The 16,120-nt window shown below is 38.5% G+C and overlaps 1 protein-coding gene across 2 annotated transcripts in view; it reads left to right on the top strand.

Moving 5' to 3' along the window:
- Positions 1 to 16,120, top strand: part of ADGRD1 (adhesion G protein-coupled receptor D1) — a 158,514-nt gene continuing 142,394 nt past the window's right edge. The window contains exons 1-5 of one of the 2 annotated variants that reach the window (XM_075434725.1): positions 1 to 84; positions 181 to 217; positions 4,303 to 4,386; positions 7,726 to 7,821; positions 10,664 to 10,786. In XM_075434725.1, the coding sequence (XP_075290840.1) occupies positions 16 to 84; positions 181 to 217; positions 4,303 to 4,386; positions 7,726 to 7,821; positions 10,664 to 10,786 (409 nt within the window). In that variant the 5' untranslated portion in view covers positions 1 to 15. The remainder of the gene's footprint in view (positions 85 to 180; positions 218 to 4,302; positions 4,387 to 7,725; positions 7,822 to 10,663; positions 10,787 to 16,120) is intronic. The other variant, XM_009932471.2, reaches the window with a different exon arrangement.

Below are 16,120 nucleotides of genomic sequence, written 5' to 3'. Positions count from 1 at the left end.
AACCTTTAATAGACCATGGAGAATTTATTTTCTCTGCTGTGTTGTCATTATTCTTTGCTGATTTTATTTCAGTACAAATATCAGGTAATGTTCTGTGTATGGTCAGTATTGAGATATATTTGGATTCATCTTAGCAAATTTTGCCTCCCTGTGTCTCATTATGTAATGTTTTCTGTGCAGGTGGAGGGAAACTATTCCCAGCTATCCAAACACCCAGGTAAGGAATGTTCTATTTAGATTTTATGACAATGTGCTTAAGCATTTATTTGCTATTTTGGTTTATATTTTTCATTTTCTTAGTAGCTCCAAAGAAGCGGTGATCCTATATTTGAATGTCAGCTCTGTATTAAAAATGTGATAGTCTGAAGTATTAGACTGTCCCAGTCATTTTAAATTCTGTAACCTACCTACTAAATATTCTGCTTTGAAATGTATTTGGAGAAAAATAGATTGTATTTGATACTTAGACAAATCCTATATAGAGTGTTTGTTTATTATTTGTTCTTTTGAGCATGAGTTTCTGAATCAGACCTCTGCACAGACGATTTTCTTTTTTTTTCTTACTGTCTTAGCATTCAGCATTTTCGATTCATTGATTTACAGTTAGATATGCCAGCTTATATACTTTGCAGTACTTTGGCACGGCTTCAAGTCAGCTACTCTCCTCCCAGCCATCATGCTTAAGTTTAAATCAGTTATACAGCATGTTAAGGATCTTTCATCTGTTTTCAATGTAGAAAAAACTTACTCAAAGCTTATTTGGGGTCTGTGTGTGTAACTGCAGATTTCTTCTGTTTGAATAAATAGTTTAACCTCAAGCCTCATGGTGGTGTGCAAGTACAACTTTACTGCTTTACCAATTCATGTATTGCTTTGTGCTTTTAAGTTTTAACCATATGTGATTATTTTCAAAATAAAATACAGGGTGATGTTTAAAAGCCATGTTGTCTGCTATTGCAGTAGCTTCAGCCCATCTAGTTTCTTTTGTTCCACCTCCACTCAAACCCAAAGAAACAGTCTAATTTCCTATAGAGGAGAATCACTGGCTTCTAGCTGATGGAACAACAGGGGGGGAAAAAAGCCCCCTGCGAAAAGGAGCAGGTTACACAACATTTATTTAGTAGTACAGTGCGTCTGGGGAAGCGTAACTGCGAGCGATGCTTTCTGGATTTGAACTAGGCTGTAAAAAAGTCCTATGAGTTTGTTCTAAGCACAGAGTAGTTACTTGTTGAAAGGATATTGCAAATTTAAGTTGAATTCAAGGCAATAGGTATTTGTTTACAGAGATCTTCTCAGGACTGATTGGCTGGAAGTGGGGTAACAGCATGGCTTTATATAGTTCAGAACTGGGAGCTGGGAAAGCCAGCGACATGCAGAGTGGCTCTAGGCAATTCACTTTGCTGTATAACTATTTCCCTTCCCATTTTTTCCCCCTTTTTTCCAGTTTTTAAATGTAAGCCTCTTAGAATGTGGCTTCTCCTCATGAGTGAGTTTGATGCCGACCATGGCAATGCCTTTGTCGTGATGCTGCTGCTACTACTACTAAAATACTTGTGCCATGTTGTGACACAGTTTTTAGGTGTCAAATAATTTTCTCCTGGGATTTTTCTTTTCTATTTTTCTCTACTCTTTTTTTTCCTCTCTTAACTTTAGTCCATTTTTTCTCCCTGATGCAAAAAAGGAGATATTAATGGGAGCAAGATATATTTGCATATAAGCACACTGTGAAACAACAGGCATGTTCTGTGCTCTGCAAGATGGAATTGGTAGTTGGATGAAAGTCGGATGGAGATATGTTATCACAGGTTGTGTATGTGGATACTCTTAATCCTGTAGAAATTCATAACTTCCCTTTCTTTTGCAGCAGCCAGAATATGTTCTTTGAAGGTAGAACTAAGCACGTACCCAGATTTAGTTTATGTAAATGCAAAAACCTTGTTCCTATATCCCGTTTCCTCATTATGCTTTGCCACGCTTAGGTTAGCTGAGTTTGGGTTGCCTGGAGTTTTCAGACTGGGTTTTATATGTGCTTATTCTGTGTCGTTGTTCTCTTATGTTGGCAATAGCTTTCTCCTTTTGTTAGCATTATGCCTTTCTCTGTATCTTTCAAATATTCAAAGGAAACATGTAGCCATAGAATCACATCCATTTCTCTAAAGATATCCCCATATTATCTGTTTGTACTCATGCTCCTTCTCTGTGTGAAAACCCCTATGACAACTGCAAACAGTTCTAGTCAGATAGGCCAATCCTGATCAATTATGAATCATTTGTTAGGTATCTTTGGTATAGTTGAGTTTGGAAGCAAGTCTGAGTAGTTCATGTATCCTAATAAAGATGCAGAGCTTATATTAGTTCTGTGCTCTCAGCTCTACAGTTGCTTGTTGTGACGTTTAGCAATTTTATCATCTTTGCACTCTTATAAAAAAAAATCTGAGGATCCTCTCTGTGTCACAGCTCTGAAACTATGCCATGAAGATGAAGGACGTCAAACTGATCTCCACTGTGTGGGCTGGGCAGTTCAAGGATGCAAATAAAATTTTTGCACCTTCATATCCACAATAAAGAAATCCTGTTTGTATCCAGGACATCAAAAAGATAGAGTAATTCTCAAATAGGCAAGCTGTTTTGATCTCAAGAGTGAAGAAAGGTGTGGGGTGGACTGTAAATGTCAAAGGACACTGCTAGTGGTTTGTTTTAATTTGCACACTAGGTGTGGGAAACTTTTATATGGTGTATGACAGCTGAAGTGGCTTTTAAGCAGCTTATCTCCATCAGCTTCGCACCTCAGGTTCTTGAAAGATCGCTTAGGAATGAAAAATCAATGCAGGGCAATAAAGTACAGATATGGTGTAATATGAATACTTGCTGTCTCTACCCCTGTTGTCCATCACCCTCCCATTCCCCCCTAAGAAAAGATTATCTCAAATTTAATAGGATGATATGCCATGATAATGAACAAGATGCATTCTCATTTGCATTCATAGTAAAATTTCTGTATATCTGTATCAACCTTCTAAAACTTTCTTAGACATAGAAGAATATAAATTTATTTCAGCACAGCTGGTTAAATTAATTTCTTTGAGAATAAAGGGTTTCTTGCAGCTAACAAGACAATAAGAAATTACAGTTCATGTTTTCCTACATTATTAATGCTCTGCCCTTAGAATAGAATTGTTAACACAAAATTTGATTGTTTTGGGCAGCCTACTTCTGGTCAGATTTCAGTAGTCACATCTCCTAAAATCTGTTCAAGCTCATCAATTAGAATGTGCAGATAAATCTGCCAGTGGAAACCAACAGATGTTTTGCTTTTGTCAGCTTGTCCACCCGTTGCTAAGGAGGACATTTAGGAAAATAAAATCTTCTCACCAGCCACAAGGAGTTGTTCAGGCTTTGGGGTAGTGGAGAAGGTTCTGAAGGAATAGCTAATGCCCTATGGCGAGAAGTGAACTCTTCTGTCTGTTGCTTTATATTCTGGGACCCATTCTCTTGAGGAACATCAAATTTTTTCTGTTAAAGGGTATAGTTCAGCTATGTAACTCTGTTGAGTTGTGAGTTATCTGGAGACATCAGGAAGGCTAGACTCTGCAGTAAGAACTGTGCAGGCACCTATACTCGTATCGGCCTTGCAGCTCCTCCACCACTGAGTACTGCTCCTTACTGTGTCTGACTAGTGTCTCTCCATAGAGACCAAATGTGAAAAAAATGCTTGGATTAATATGACCTGAAGGTGTTGCACTGGTATTCAAGTGGGTTTTGGAAAGAGGATAAGATTCTTGGGAGCTCTCTAGCATCTTCTCCTACTCAGTTTAACTGCAGAGGGCTGACTTACCTGTGGAGGAGGCAGGAGCAGAAGTAGTATGACATTGTATGACATAGAGGCTAAACATTCCTCTGTGCATTTCCTTCTTGGTGCATTGTGCTATCCACCATGTATTTAAAATCTTGGTAAAATTTTGAAATTACTCTTGAATGACTTCTCGACTGTTATTTCAACGAATGCTGCCTGATACACTACCAGAGATTCAGTTAGAGATTGGTACACATTTAAAGTGCAATTAGAATAAAAATCAGTTGAGTTTTAAAAATAGATTTTCTTCAGTGGTCAATCAGATATAAGGCTTTAATGTCCTCTGCCATTTTGATTTATTGTGTCGCTTAGGTGTTGTGCTTGATTTACATAGAATATCTTGTTTTACTTAACCTGTTGAACTCCTTTGTTGTTCTCTTCTGTGGAGACTTGTTATACTCCTTGTTGGGCCTTACTTTAATAACCTTGTAATCTGTGTTTCTTAAAAGGGTTCGAAGTTCTTGCATCAGCTTCCCATTACTGGCCATTAGAAGATGTGGATGGAATTCATGAGTTTCGGGATACAAATGGAGGTAGACAAAGGATTTGTTGACAATGGCAGTTACATAAGTATTTGTGGCAGTCTGTAAGTAGAAAGGGAGCAGGGGAAGTGAAGGGGGTTAGCTGTTGTACCACAGAAGTTGAGGTTTTTTTCAGTTAATGTTTTTGCAGTGCTCTGGTGTCCAAATGGTATTATATTTGTGAACTGATTTTTGTAGAGTATTCTCAGACATTTTGTGGGCTGTCTACACATTCTTAAGGTTATAAAGAGAAAAGGTTTATGATCCAAAGAGTCATTGAAATCACATTGTTACTAGTTGGTTTGGTACATGCATAGCATGCACTAATACACTCAGTGGCTGAGATCTCTGACTATGCCAGCAGTGAAGATGCCTCCTTCTTTTTGCTTTTTGGAAGGAGTTAAATGCTGAAATTATTCAGACACTTTTCAAAATTCAGCGTAATATCCATAGCAAGAGAAGTGTAAGCTCTAATCTGATACTTCTTACCCAAAAGTACATAAAAATGAGTATTTCCTTAAAAGCAGTATTCCAGCGTAAATTCAAACTTTTTTTTTCCAATTGGGCAAAATCAAGAGAGATTTGATAAGGCAAAACTCTCACTGGTTTGAAAGAGTCAGTTGTCAGGACTGCAGGATCCCAGAGGAAATGATATTGAAAGGCAGTCTGGTTGGATTCAGCAGTTTTCTGGTTCTATGCTTTTCATCAAGAAGAAAAGGGTGATGGGTCTTCCTGGGTATGCGCAGGTGATGTAATTAATGGAGTTTTGACCAAATGGCTGTATCCCATTGCAGGACCATTCCTTTCAGATGAAATGTTCTGCTATGCTCTGCCTCCTTCTGAGGCTCAAAGGTCCCTTAGTAATTTTCACATGAACTATTTTTTCTTTTCTGACATTTTAGCCAATTCCAAGTGGGGCTGATGTATATTCCCCAGTATTTCTCACAGTATGGCTGACCACCTTGTCAGTAGAGCTAAACAGTTTTGTACTAGTGCAAGGGGTAGCTGCTGTGTTACTGCTGGTGACTGTAATATCTTTACCCAGAAAGATCACTGCAGAAGATAAAATCAGGAGTTAGAGACCTCTACAACCTTACATAAATAAATGGTACAAAAGTGCAATGTTACAGCTTTTTATTACAGAGAAATGACAACATCAATCTCTGTTCCTAAGTGGGCAAAAGATCTGTAAATATCTAAAACCTTTTATTCCAGAGGTGTTCAAGTGTTTTAAGCTTAAACTATGACCCATCTTTCCACAAAGTTTCTTAAAGGAGTGAAACTGACTGACTAGAAATAAATCTGGACAATATTCTGCTCCCATTAGAGGCTGATGGCAGCATTCCCATTGACTTCAATAGAATCATAATTTGCCTTACAAAAAGTTACTGTGAGTTCTCTAACGCTGTGTTAAAGTAATTTTCTGACACTGGACTTCACATAGTTTCAAGAAGAGTAAAGCACTCCATATCTAGCATTGTTTTGGCACTCATGTTACAAAGAAGTTGTTTTGGAAGTGCTTGAAAGCCATATCTAAAATATAGCTCTTAGAAAAATAACAAACGATGTTAGATTGATTTTCAAATTATGTCAAATTACATTATTTCAGCAAAATTCAGAAATGTTTTCAGTAGTGTCTTGGAAGAGATAAAGCAGAATATAAGAAGTTCCTGGTCCTACAAGCCTTCACCTACAGGAATGGGACTGGCTCACATGAGCCATCTCCTTTGACTCCTGTTGTGACATTGTGTTAAATAACTTTATAAATGAGCCAGCTGCATGACTTTGCTGAAAAAAGTTTGGAGGACTTTGTCTCACTGTTATTTGCTGAGGATGCCTGTAGCCAAAAGTCTTGTTCTCTGCAGTGCAATTCTGACAATGCTGAATTCTTTCCTTAATGTTGTAGTGGATAGTTCGAATTCTTGTCAGTTGCTTATATGGTGTGTTATAATACACAAATATAATTTCAAGTGCCTCCAGCAGAAGTTTTATGTATCTATCTGGTATTTGACTTTGATATACAAGAAAAGTTTTCTTTGTTGTTGTAATTTAATGCAGGTGACAATTTGCTTGGTTTTGATACCATTCTGATTACACAACTCTTCTGTTTATTGCTAGAGTCTTTCATGTTTTTCCACTCATCATATCATGCAGTTATTTTCATTCCATGTTTCTCCTCTTAAACCCTTGAAGCATCATAATCTGTCCGTCATGTTAATCCATTTTATTTGTTGAAGTCATTGTGTGTGAAGCCAGATTTGTATCTCTCAATGCATTTGTGTTGTGAGAGTGAGTGTCAGCAAATTAATTTTTTTGGTTATCTCAGCAGTAGAAGCAATTGAAGGGAAACAATCAACTTAAAATATCGCAAAAAAAAAAAAAAAAAAAAAAGATGTGGCCGTGTTCAGGTTTTTTGTCTGACCTCTTCTTTTCCATGTAGTTTTTTCTTGAGAGTTTTGTGTATGAGTTTTTTTTAAGAGCATTTACTTTTCCCTTGTGTGAGCTGAGTTGATCTAAATCCCAGATCAATGTCTCTCTGTTTACTTTCACAGGCTTTCCATCAAGCTCTATTTACCTGCCCAGGGTAAATAATTACTACACAAGATACTGTTAAATTGTGAAAATAAGAAAAAAACAACCCCAAGCCCTAGGCAATAAAATTTTGTTGTCAGATATTAAAAGTCAGGGATTTTTCTTATGTTTTGATGGAATTTCTGGTCATTTAATTTGTGCCTGTTGCCTCTTATCTGTTCACTGGATATAACTGAGGAGAGTCTGGCACTATCTTTTCACCTCGTATCAGGTGTTTATATACGTTGATAAGATCCCAGAGCCTTCTCTTCTCCAGGCTGAGCAGTCCCAACCTCTCCTTGTGTGTCAGATGTTCCAGACCCTTAATCATCTTTGTAGCCCTTCTCTGGACTTCTTCCAGTACATCCATGTCTCTCTTGTGTTGGCGAGCCCAGAGCTGGAGATGGGACTTGAATAGCTCGTAGCTTTTGCACCAGTGTAAGGATTTTTGTTATAATTGCTGAGTTCCTTACCAGCATGTTTATATTTCAGAGCCGTTCATCTGCGGTTGTGTTTTTTATAGTTTTTTCTGCTCAGTTACTGTAAGTAAAAAAAGAAAAAAAATTGTTTGAGTTATACTGTATTTACTTGTATAGTTAAAGAATGCACCACTCGTGCGTACAAGTGCTTGGGAGAAGTGGTTGTATGATAATTTGAAAGGCCACTGACTTAACATCTGCCATTTGTGCTATATTGAGAGATATGAACTGGTCAATTCATTACTGATTGTTTATTCATTGTTTTGCTTATTTGCTTATTTTCTTTTGTTGTTCCACCCAGCTCTAAGAATCCACAACTTCACTGTGCTTCCTTCCCATAACTCTACCTTTGTATATACCAATGACTCTGCCTACTCTAACTTCTCTGCAACTGTAGGTGAGGATTTACATATTTTTTTGTTCTGCATTTGTCAAGCTTGGATGGTTCTTGTAACATTGGATTCAAATCTAACACTGAGTTTTGGTTCAAGTGGTCATGTGGCAAAGGTCTGTTTATGCTTACATTGGCATACGTTATTGAAGAAGCACTCCTGCAATGTTACCTGAATTACTCCGAACTACTGGGAGAAGCATCCCCGTGCAAAGAAACCCATGGAAGGATGGGCCTCAGTGGTCCTCCAAAATCAAAAATATTTGTATGAAAATTGAGAGATGACTTTTCAGAGGAACATATAAGACTCACCTTTTCTTTTGAGGTTAAAAGGAAAAAGAAGCCATCTGTTTTTTACCATTTCATAGTAATTTTTAAAGGACACATTAAGAAAGACAAATGCAAGCAATTTTGCAAAACCTGGAAGTAAGATATTGTCAGTCATTATATCTTTGGTTAACGTGTTTAAAAAAAAAAGAAAAAAGGCAAGCAAAAATATGCAGAGCTGTGTCCTTTTAAAGATTTTTTTTTTTTTTTTTTACATCAACACATCGGGAGATAAAAGGAAGAACAGAAAATGACAACTCTCCAGGCAGAAACCTGACAGGTTGGAAACTAGTTGCATCCACACCAGAATAAACTTAAGGTCACTTAACTGAAGTGGCTAGGATTTATACTGTGAAGGTGCAGTTGAGATATGACCTTTTGTCCACTTTACAATTAGACATTAACTCGCACCTTCTTGTTGGAAAATCTGACCGAAGGAGGAGGATGAAAATGGTAGGACTGTCATTTGGGCTGCTCAGACACTACAAGGTTTATATTAGAATACTAAACCCACTATTTTTCTACTCCAACAGTAAAAGTAAGCTGGCAAATGTGAACTCTATTAATAATGAACTTCAAATGACCCTAATTCCTTTCAGTCCTCGCTTATCTGCTTTATAGACCATTTGCATACTTCTCACATAATAAGATATATTCATGTGAACATTAACAACAGTGACATCAATGGCAAAGGAAATGCTATGGAAACAGAAAGGCATTATCTTATGGGGTTTATTCTGCCTAGATTAATTTAGAATTCAAATGACTCGAGAATAACTTAGAAATGTTTACTTCACTCCATAATACACACTCAAATTTTTAAAAGAAACTAAATTTTATCTGTCAATTAGAGAAAGAACTTGATGACTTCATCCTCAAAGGGAGGGGAAGATACCTGAAAACTGTGATATTAGTTTTGAGATTTGGCATGAACTAAGAAAATATATGGAGATACATTCAGTGAGGGCTATGCCATGCTGTTGCTGTTTCCCTGTGTGGTGTTATCCTATGGATGGGCCAGCACTGTGACTACTGTCCTCATGCCTGATGGCTGTGTACAATTGAGATGCCCTTTTCCCCATGTCCCCATTGCATGAAGGGGTGCACCATTTTGAAGCAGTGACAACAGTATTTGTGATTATCACTCTAGATGGATGGTCTGTCCCTAGCACTGACTGTGCATCCTTGGTGTGATTTGTGCTGTGCTCTGCTGTGCAAAAGGCTTCTGTGAAGTCAGGTAGATATACAGTGATAAACACAGAGAGGAGTCCCTTACATCCCACCCTTCATGTGCTTTAGACCATTGGTGTGCCTTCCCCATTGCCTGTATGATCTCGTTTGATTTTCAAGTACCAGTTAGCACATAGCTGTCAACTTCTGCACCTCAGAGCGGGAACTGACTGTGATCTCATTGCTGTGATTCCCTTGGAGTAGCTCTTCTCCTAACGCTGTCTTTTTCAGAAGTAATTATAGAGAAGGGTCTTAATACCAAGGTCCTGAATCTTCACAATCCTTACAGAAACGCCATCACAAAAAAATAGTGTTGACCTGAAACTCCAAACTGAACAATTACATTCTGTCTGTTCAGAAGTAGATAATAGAATATTCTGTGTTCTGTGGAATGCAGACTTCTTAAGACAGCTGAATTTTTGATTGTGATTTCCTATTGTCTTCATTGCTACAATTAGTCGTGCTTTTTATCTTAGGACAAATGAGATGAACTTCCCATCATCATCTACCAGCTGGACTCTCAGACCTTAGTGAAGTTTCCTGTAGTAAGCAAGTGTCATGGTTTCTTGGTATTAAGAAGGCTTATGTACTTTAGCTAGTAGCAGATGATTCAACAGCACTTTTCTTTAAGAGGGAACACAAGAAAATCACAATCAAATCACAAGACAAATAGTCGTTATCCACGTTAGATAAAGAAATAGCCTTTCCAAAGGATAATGATGCCAAACCAAAGGATTTCTGAAAAGGATATATATTTCTGCCTTTTAAATATAGCCTGTCAAGTATATTTAATTGATTTTTTTAAATGAAAAGTGGCTTTAGATCACAAAATTTCCTTTTCAAGAAATGAAAGAAACCTATTCTGTTACATTTTTCATTCATTGAAGAATTCCTTCACTAACTTGGCCTAAGAAATACCTCTATGATGTGTCTCATATCCAGAACTCTGGAAAGCAGAAGGTTTATTCAGGTTACTCTGAAATAGTAATTTTTGGGTGTATGCGTTCTGTCAAGCAGTCTTAGTTAATCAAGAATCTGAATGACAGATATGAGTATAATTTTTACAGACTTGAAATGATAGTTATCTGTATGATTTTTTTAAAAAAACCCCAAAGCCACTAACAAACCCCTGCCAAACTCAAACAAAAAGAAAAACAACAAAAAAACCCAACAAAAGCAAACCTATACTTGGGACTAGATAAACATATAAGGTGTATGAGTCTGTTAAAATCGTGTTTCCAGGAAGTTTTGATTTGTATAAATGTTAAACTATATTTTGCTTTTCCTTTAGATATTGTAGAAGGAATGGTGAACAAAGGAATTTATGTCACAGAAAAGAAAGGAGTTACCTTTCTCTTCTTTGGAAGCTATCGAAATTCTTGCATTAGTAATCCAGAAGTTTGTGGACCTGAAGGTTAGTAAATTTATTAATTACTATTTGCTTTTCTCTTGCTGTCAAATTCTATAATTCAGTAATCATTGTTTCTTTCCACTTTGGAATGAACTCTCTAAAATTCTAGCTTGACACTATTCTTTAATGGCTTTTAAAACAATAGAGTGTTGATTGCTGAAAATTCAGTCTTTTCTAACTGCAATTTAAATTAGAACTAATCACCAACTACTCAGATCAATGATCTACAGTATAATTAATTAAAACAAAATGAGAAATAAGCTTACAGTGCCCAAAATCTTTCCTGTGGCACCAAGATTAATTCCTACAAGAACTGCAGGATCACAAAGAAGTTGTCCTGTGGGTTTCAAACGTAGGAGACTGTTTTTCAGTGTGGCCTCTCAGCAGGAATGGGGTTTTTTCAGATTCATCTTTGGAGATGACAACATTTTTGTGTCTCTGGTGTCTTGGAATCCATTTGTCCTCATAGGCACTTAAATCTCTTCATTCTGTTTCTCTTCCCTCTTCTTCTTGGGCTAGGGTCACAAAATGACAGGTGTGATGTGGGGCACAGATTTCACAGAATCACAGAATCACAGAATTGTAGGGGTTGGAAGGGACCTCTGTGGGTCATCTAGTCCAACCCTCCTGCTGAAGCAGGGTCACCTACAGCAGGCTGCACAGGACCTTGTCCAGGCGGGTCTTGAATATCTCCAGAGAAGGAGACTCCACAACCTCCCTGGGCAGCCTGGGCCAGGGCTCCATCACCCTCAGAGGGAAGAAGTTCTTCCTCATGTTCAGACGGAACTTCCTGTGCCTCAGTTTGTGCCCATTGCCCCTTGTCCTGTCACTGGGCACCACTGGAAAGAGCTTGGCCCCATCCTCCTGACACCCACCCTTCAGATATTTATAAGCATTTATTAGATCCCCTCGCAGCCTTCTCTTCTTCAGGCTGAACAAGCCCAGCTCCCTCAGCCTCTCCTCGTAGGGGAGATGTTCCAGTCCCCTCATCATCCTTGTAGCCCTCCGCTGGACTCTCTCCAGTAGCTCTTCATCTTTCTTGAACTGGGGAGCCCAGAACTGGACACAGTACTCCAGATGGGGCCTCACTAGGGCAGTGTAGAGGGGAAGGAGAACCTCCCTCGTCCTGCTGGCCACACTCTTCTTGATGCACCCCAGGATTCCATTGGCTTTCTTGGCAGCCAGGGCACACTGCTGGCTCATGGTCAACCTGTCGTCCACCAGGACACCCAGGTCCCTCTCCGCAGAGCTGCACGCCAGCAGGTCCGTCCCAAGCCTGTACTGGTGCATGAGGTTGTTCCTCCCCAGGTGCAGGACCCTGCATTTGGCTTTGTTGAACCTCATCAGGTTCCTCTCTGCCCAGCTTTCCAGCCTATCCAGGTCACGCCGAATGACAGCACAGCCTTCCGGTGTGTCTACCACGGCTCCCAGTTTGGTGTCATCAGCAAACTTGCTGAGGGTACATTCTAACTCTTCATCCAGGTCATTGATGAAGAAGTTAAACAAGACTGGGCCCAGTACTGACCCCTGGGGGACACCACTAGTTACCGGCCTCCAACTAGACTCAGCGCCGCTGATGACAACCCATTTGACCATGTGTTGACTACAGAAGATGCTTAAAACTGTATGTGACTGTCAAAGCAAACATACAATTACTCACTAGTACAAAACATTCACTAGAGATTTAAAATTCAGTACAGATGGAAGGATCAGTGGAAAATGATGGCTTGCTATAAACAAACTCCAGCGGTCCCTAAGCTCAAGCAGTATTGTTAACATTGAATTTTCTTACTTTTATTCATTTAGGCTGTTCTTCAAAATGATAACATTACTTGAAATAGGATGTGGGGTTTTTTTTAGCTGCTATAGTAAGAACTGTTTATTAACTTTTTAAGAAAATAGGAGAAACTCGGGGAGCAGACGGTACACAGCTATTACCTGAGAGTATTAGAAAAAGTAATACAGTGTCCTACTGTGGGCATATTTTCTGATACGTGCTGTATCTTTTCATATTTTTTTTACACCACTGGGAAATAAAAATCATCAGTAAGTAATATTATTTCTGTATCAATAGCATAACATAATAATCAGAATAAATTCTTTTTATAGTACCAGAGCACTTCCAGTCTTTCACAAACTAAAACATTAAAAACATAAAACATTGAAATGTTCAGCAGATAAATGGTGAAGAGAAGAAATCATATAAACGATAAATCCTCATCACTGTAGCAGGTAAAATAAAATAAAAAAAAAAAACACACAAAAAACCACACAAAAACAAAACCAAAAAGGAGAAAGCCAACACCCCTTTGTCTAAAGAGAGTGTCTTTGTTTTTTTCTGAATCAAATAAAACCTGTGGCAATCAGAAGATGTAATTTTATTAAAGCCTACTATTGCTTAAACATCCCTTGCTGTTTGTTTGTTGCATTTGTGTGAAGCTGGTGTTAAGTACACTTAAGCAAGGAATGCTTTCTGAAACAACCTTGGGATCTGTTCAGATGAAATATTACAACCTGTGAAACAACAATCCAAATATCTTTTCCTAGCTTTAGTTTAATAACATTTCAGAACTGTTATTTTGGCTTGAGAAAAAACATTTTTCTTGTTTTTAAAATGTTGAAACATTTTCCCCTGCCTTCTTTCTTTCTCAAGTAATTTTTAAATGATTGTTTTCTGAGAGTAGTTTTGGGGTAATTGAAATGGCATTTTCAGTCAAAAGAAACATTTGTGAAAGATGCAAGAGAATCATAGAATCATAAAATAGTTTGGATTGAAAGGGACCTTTAGAAGTCACCTAGGCCAACCCCCCTGCAGTGAGCAGGGACATCTTCAACTAGATCAGGTTGCTCAGAGCCCTGTCCAACCTGGCCTTGAATGTTTCCAGGGCTGGGGCCTCCACTACATCTCTGGGCAACCCGTTCCAGTGTTCCACCAACCAAGAGAATATTTTCTTAGTTTGAACACAGTAGGACAAGTTAATTTAAATCAACATATGTGAAGTTGGAAAAAAAAAAATTAAAAAGCAACCCTATGCTCAACATAGCATTTCACAAAGCTGTGTGTTTATTGTGTGCCTTTAAGTTTTATTTTTAGTTTCGGCATTTCATGAACCAAACTGCATGTAAGGAGGATTTAGATCCAGTGTTTTCTTGTGGCTACAGGGTGATCACTGACAGTCAAAGACGGGGGAAAGCTGCTCCACAGCAGACATGCTGTATAACTTAGTCTCTCTGTCTACATCATTTACACTTCAGGTCTCAGCCTGTAAAGAAGGAATAACAGCACTTCCATACCTTTCAGAAGTGTGGTGAAGCGCTGGAAAAAGGTTGTGAGATGCTTTGACAGAGGAGTTGCATTAATAGCAATAATAGATCAACATGGTCAGCCTTGGTGGCCCGTTTGCCGGGGTGGTGAAGGATGGTGTGAAGATACAAAGGAAACACATGGCTTTCTGGAAAGAGGGTTGGATCAGTGTTTCCAGCTGTTACTGGTGTGGTAAAGAAGCTGACACATGAACTCAGGCTTATCTGTGATGAAGGTATTGCAACTTGCTTACAACAGACCTTAAATTCTTCAACTGGGAGTTCACAGCATTTATAGCTTTAAACCCATATCCATTAAGGTCTAGCAAACTGAGACTGATGTTCATATACTGACTGATTTCTAGGAGGCCAATGATAATTGACTAGTATTTCCATGGTGGTTATTTTATCGTGTTTAAAGCATTCAGGGAACAGTGCGTAGATCATGTAAATTGATGGGTGTTGTCATGAGGATAAACAGAAAGATCGGTTAGACAGGAAGATACTACATAGTTGAATTATTTATTCCACAATCAAATAACTTTTAAGTTTTCTGCTAAGTTAATGTGACAAAAAGAATGTGTGAAATGGAAAAATATTAGGTTCTAGAAAGTAGTGGGGGGGAATATTTCTGATGACTCTAATGAGCTGTCTGAGGCTTTTCCATCTTCAATCATAAAATTATGAAACTTATTTTAAAAATCTAGGTATTTAAGAAGAAATGTACATGATAGTTTGAAGGCTTCATTAACTTGTACTTGGCTATCTGGTCGCAGATTGTCAAAGTTCATACTGCCTGGGCAGCCTGCAGAGCTGCTAACTATAAAATCATCCAGACAGACGTTTTGATGATGTGTCAAAAGGGCATAGTTAGCAGGTTAAGGGAAGCGATTATTCTGCTCTGTTCAGCACTCATGAGAGCATGTCTGAAGTACTATGCCCCATTTTTGTCCCCTGATACAGAGCAGATGCTGACAAGACAGAGTGAGTCTAGCAGATGACTTGGGAGGCTGGACAACATGACATGGGAGGGGTTTTCCTTACACCATGAAGGAAAGGGAACACTAAGGGCTGTCTTCAACTACTTGGTGGGTGGTTATAGAAGCAGATGGAGCTAAACAGTCTTGGAGATGCACAATAAAAATCTGACAGGCAAGACAGGCACGTTGTAGCACAGAAAATGCTGATTAGCTCTAAGGAAAAAAGTTTCTTTGCAACGTGGGTGGCCGAGCATGAGGACGGTTTGCACAGTGAGGCTGTGCAGTCTGCATCTGTGGTGACATTAATATTTCAGCTGAGCTCTGAGCAGCCAGATCTAGCTCTGAAAATGGCCCTGTTTTGAGCAGGCAGTTTAGACTAGGTCATCTTCAGGGTTGTTACCAACTTAATTCATTATGATTCTTTGTGGTAAAACCTCTTCCACTTCTGTACTTCATAAACTTTTTCTCAACCTGCTCTGAACTCTGATTTTATTGTTAGCACTTTGTACTGTAAATTCTGGCATGAACATTTTTAGGAGCTGTTTAGCCGGGTCATTTTCTTTGTAATTGCATTTGAATCTCTACAGCAGAGGCACTATGAGCTTCTGAAGTGCGAGGGAGGTTGGATTTGCTACTTGTGTTTCAGTCAAGCCTTTTGAGGTAACCTTTACTAAAAGAAACAAGCCATCTTACAGAAATAGTATTTCTTGACTAATATGCAATCTGAAGAGCTCTTCAATTTTACAGTATTATAGTAAAATTTACTGTGACTAGAATGGGATTATTTGTGGACAAAATTAATCACACGCACTTGTAGGATTGCACTTGCATTTTGGGAAGAACTCTTTGATTTTTGTGTAGGTGGGGACCTCAGAATTTTGACTGTGGCTCTGCATATGTTGCTGTCCCTTTCTTTTACATTGTTCCTTTGTTTCCATCAATTATTGGAGCACTGAAGTGTGAAAACACAGGTAATAACATGCTTAGAGGGATTAAAGTGTAATTAGCAATGGATGCTACTCAATAAGCATGAGTATGCTGGCAGACAGTGCAT

Source organism: Opisthocomus hoazin, chromosome 13, assembly GCF_030867145.1.
Source record: "Opisthocomus hoazin isolate bOpiHoa1 chromosome 13, bOpiHoa1.hap1, whole genome shotgun sequence".
In the NCBI taxonomy this organism is placed as follows: Eukaryota; Metazoa; Chordata; class Aves; order Opisthocomiformes; family Opisthocomidae; genus Opisthocomus; species Opisthocomus hoazin.
Note: the sequence above shows the minus strand (reverse complement) of the source record. Positions and strands in the feature narration are given on the sequence as shown.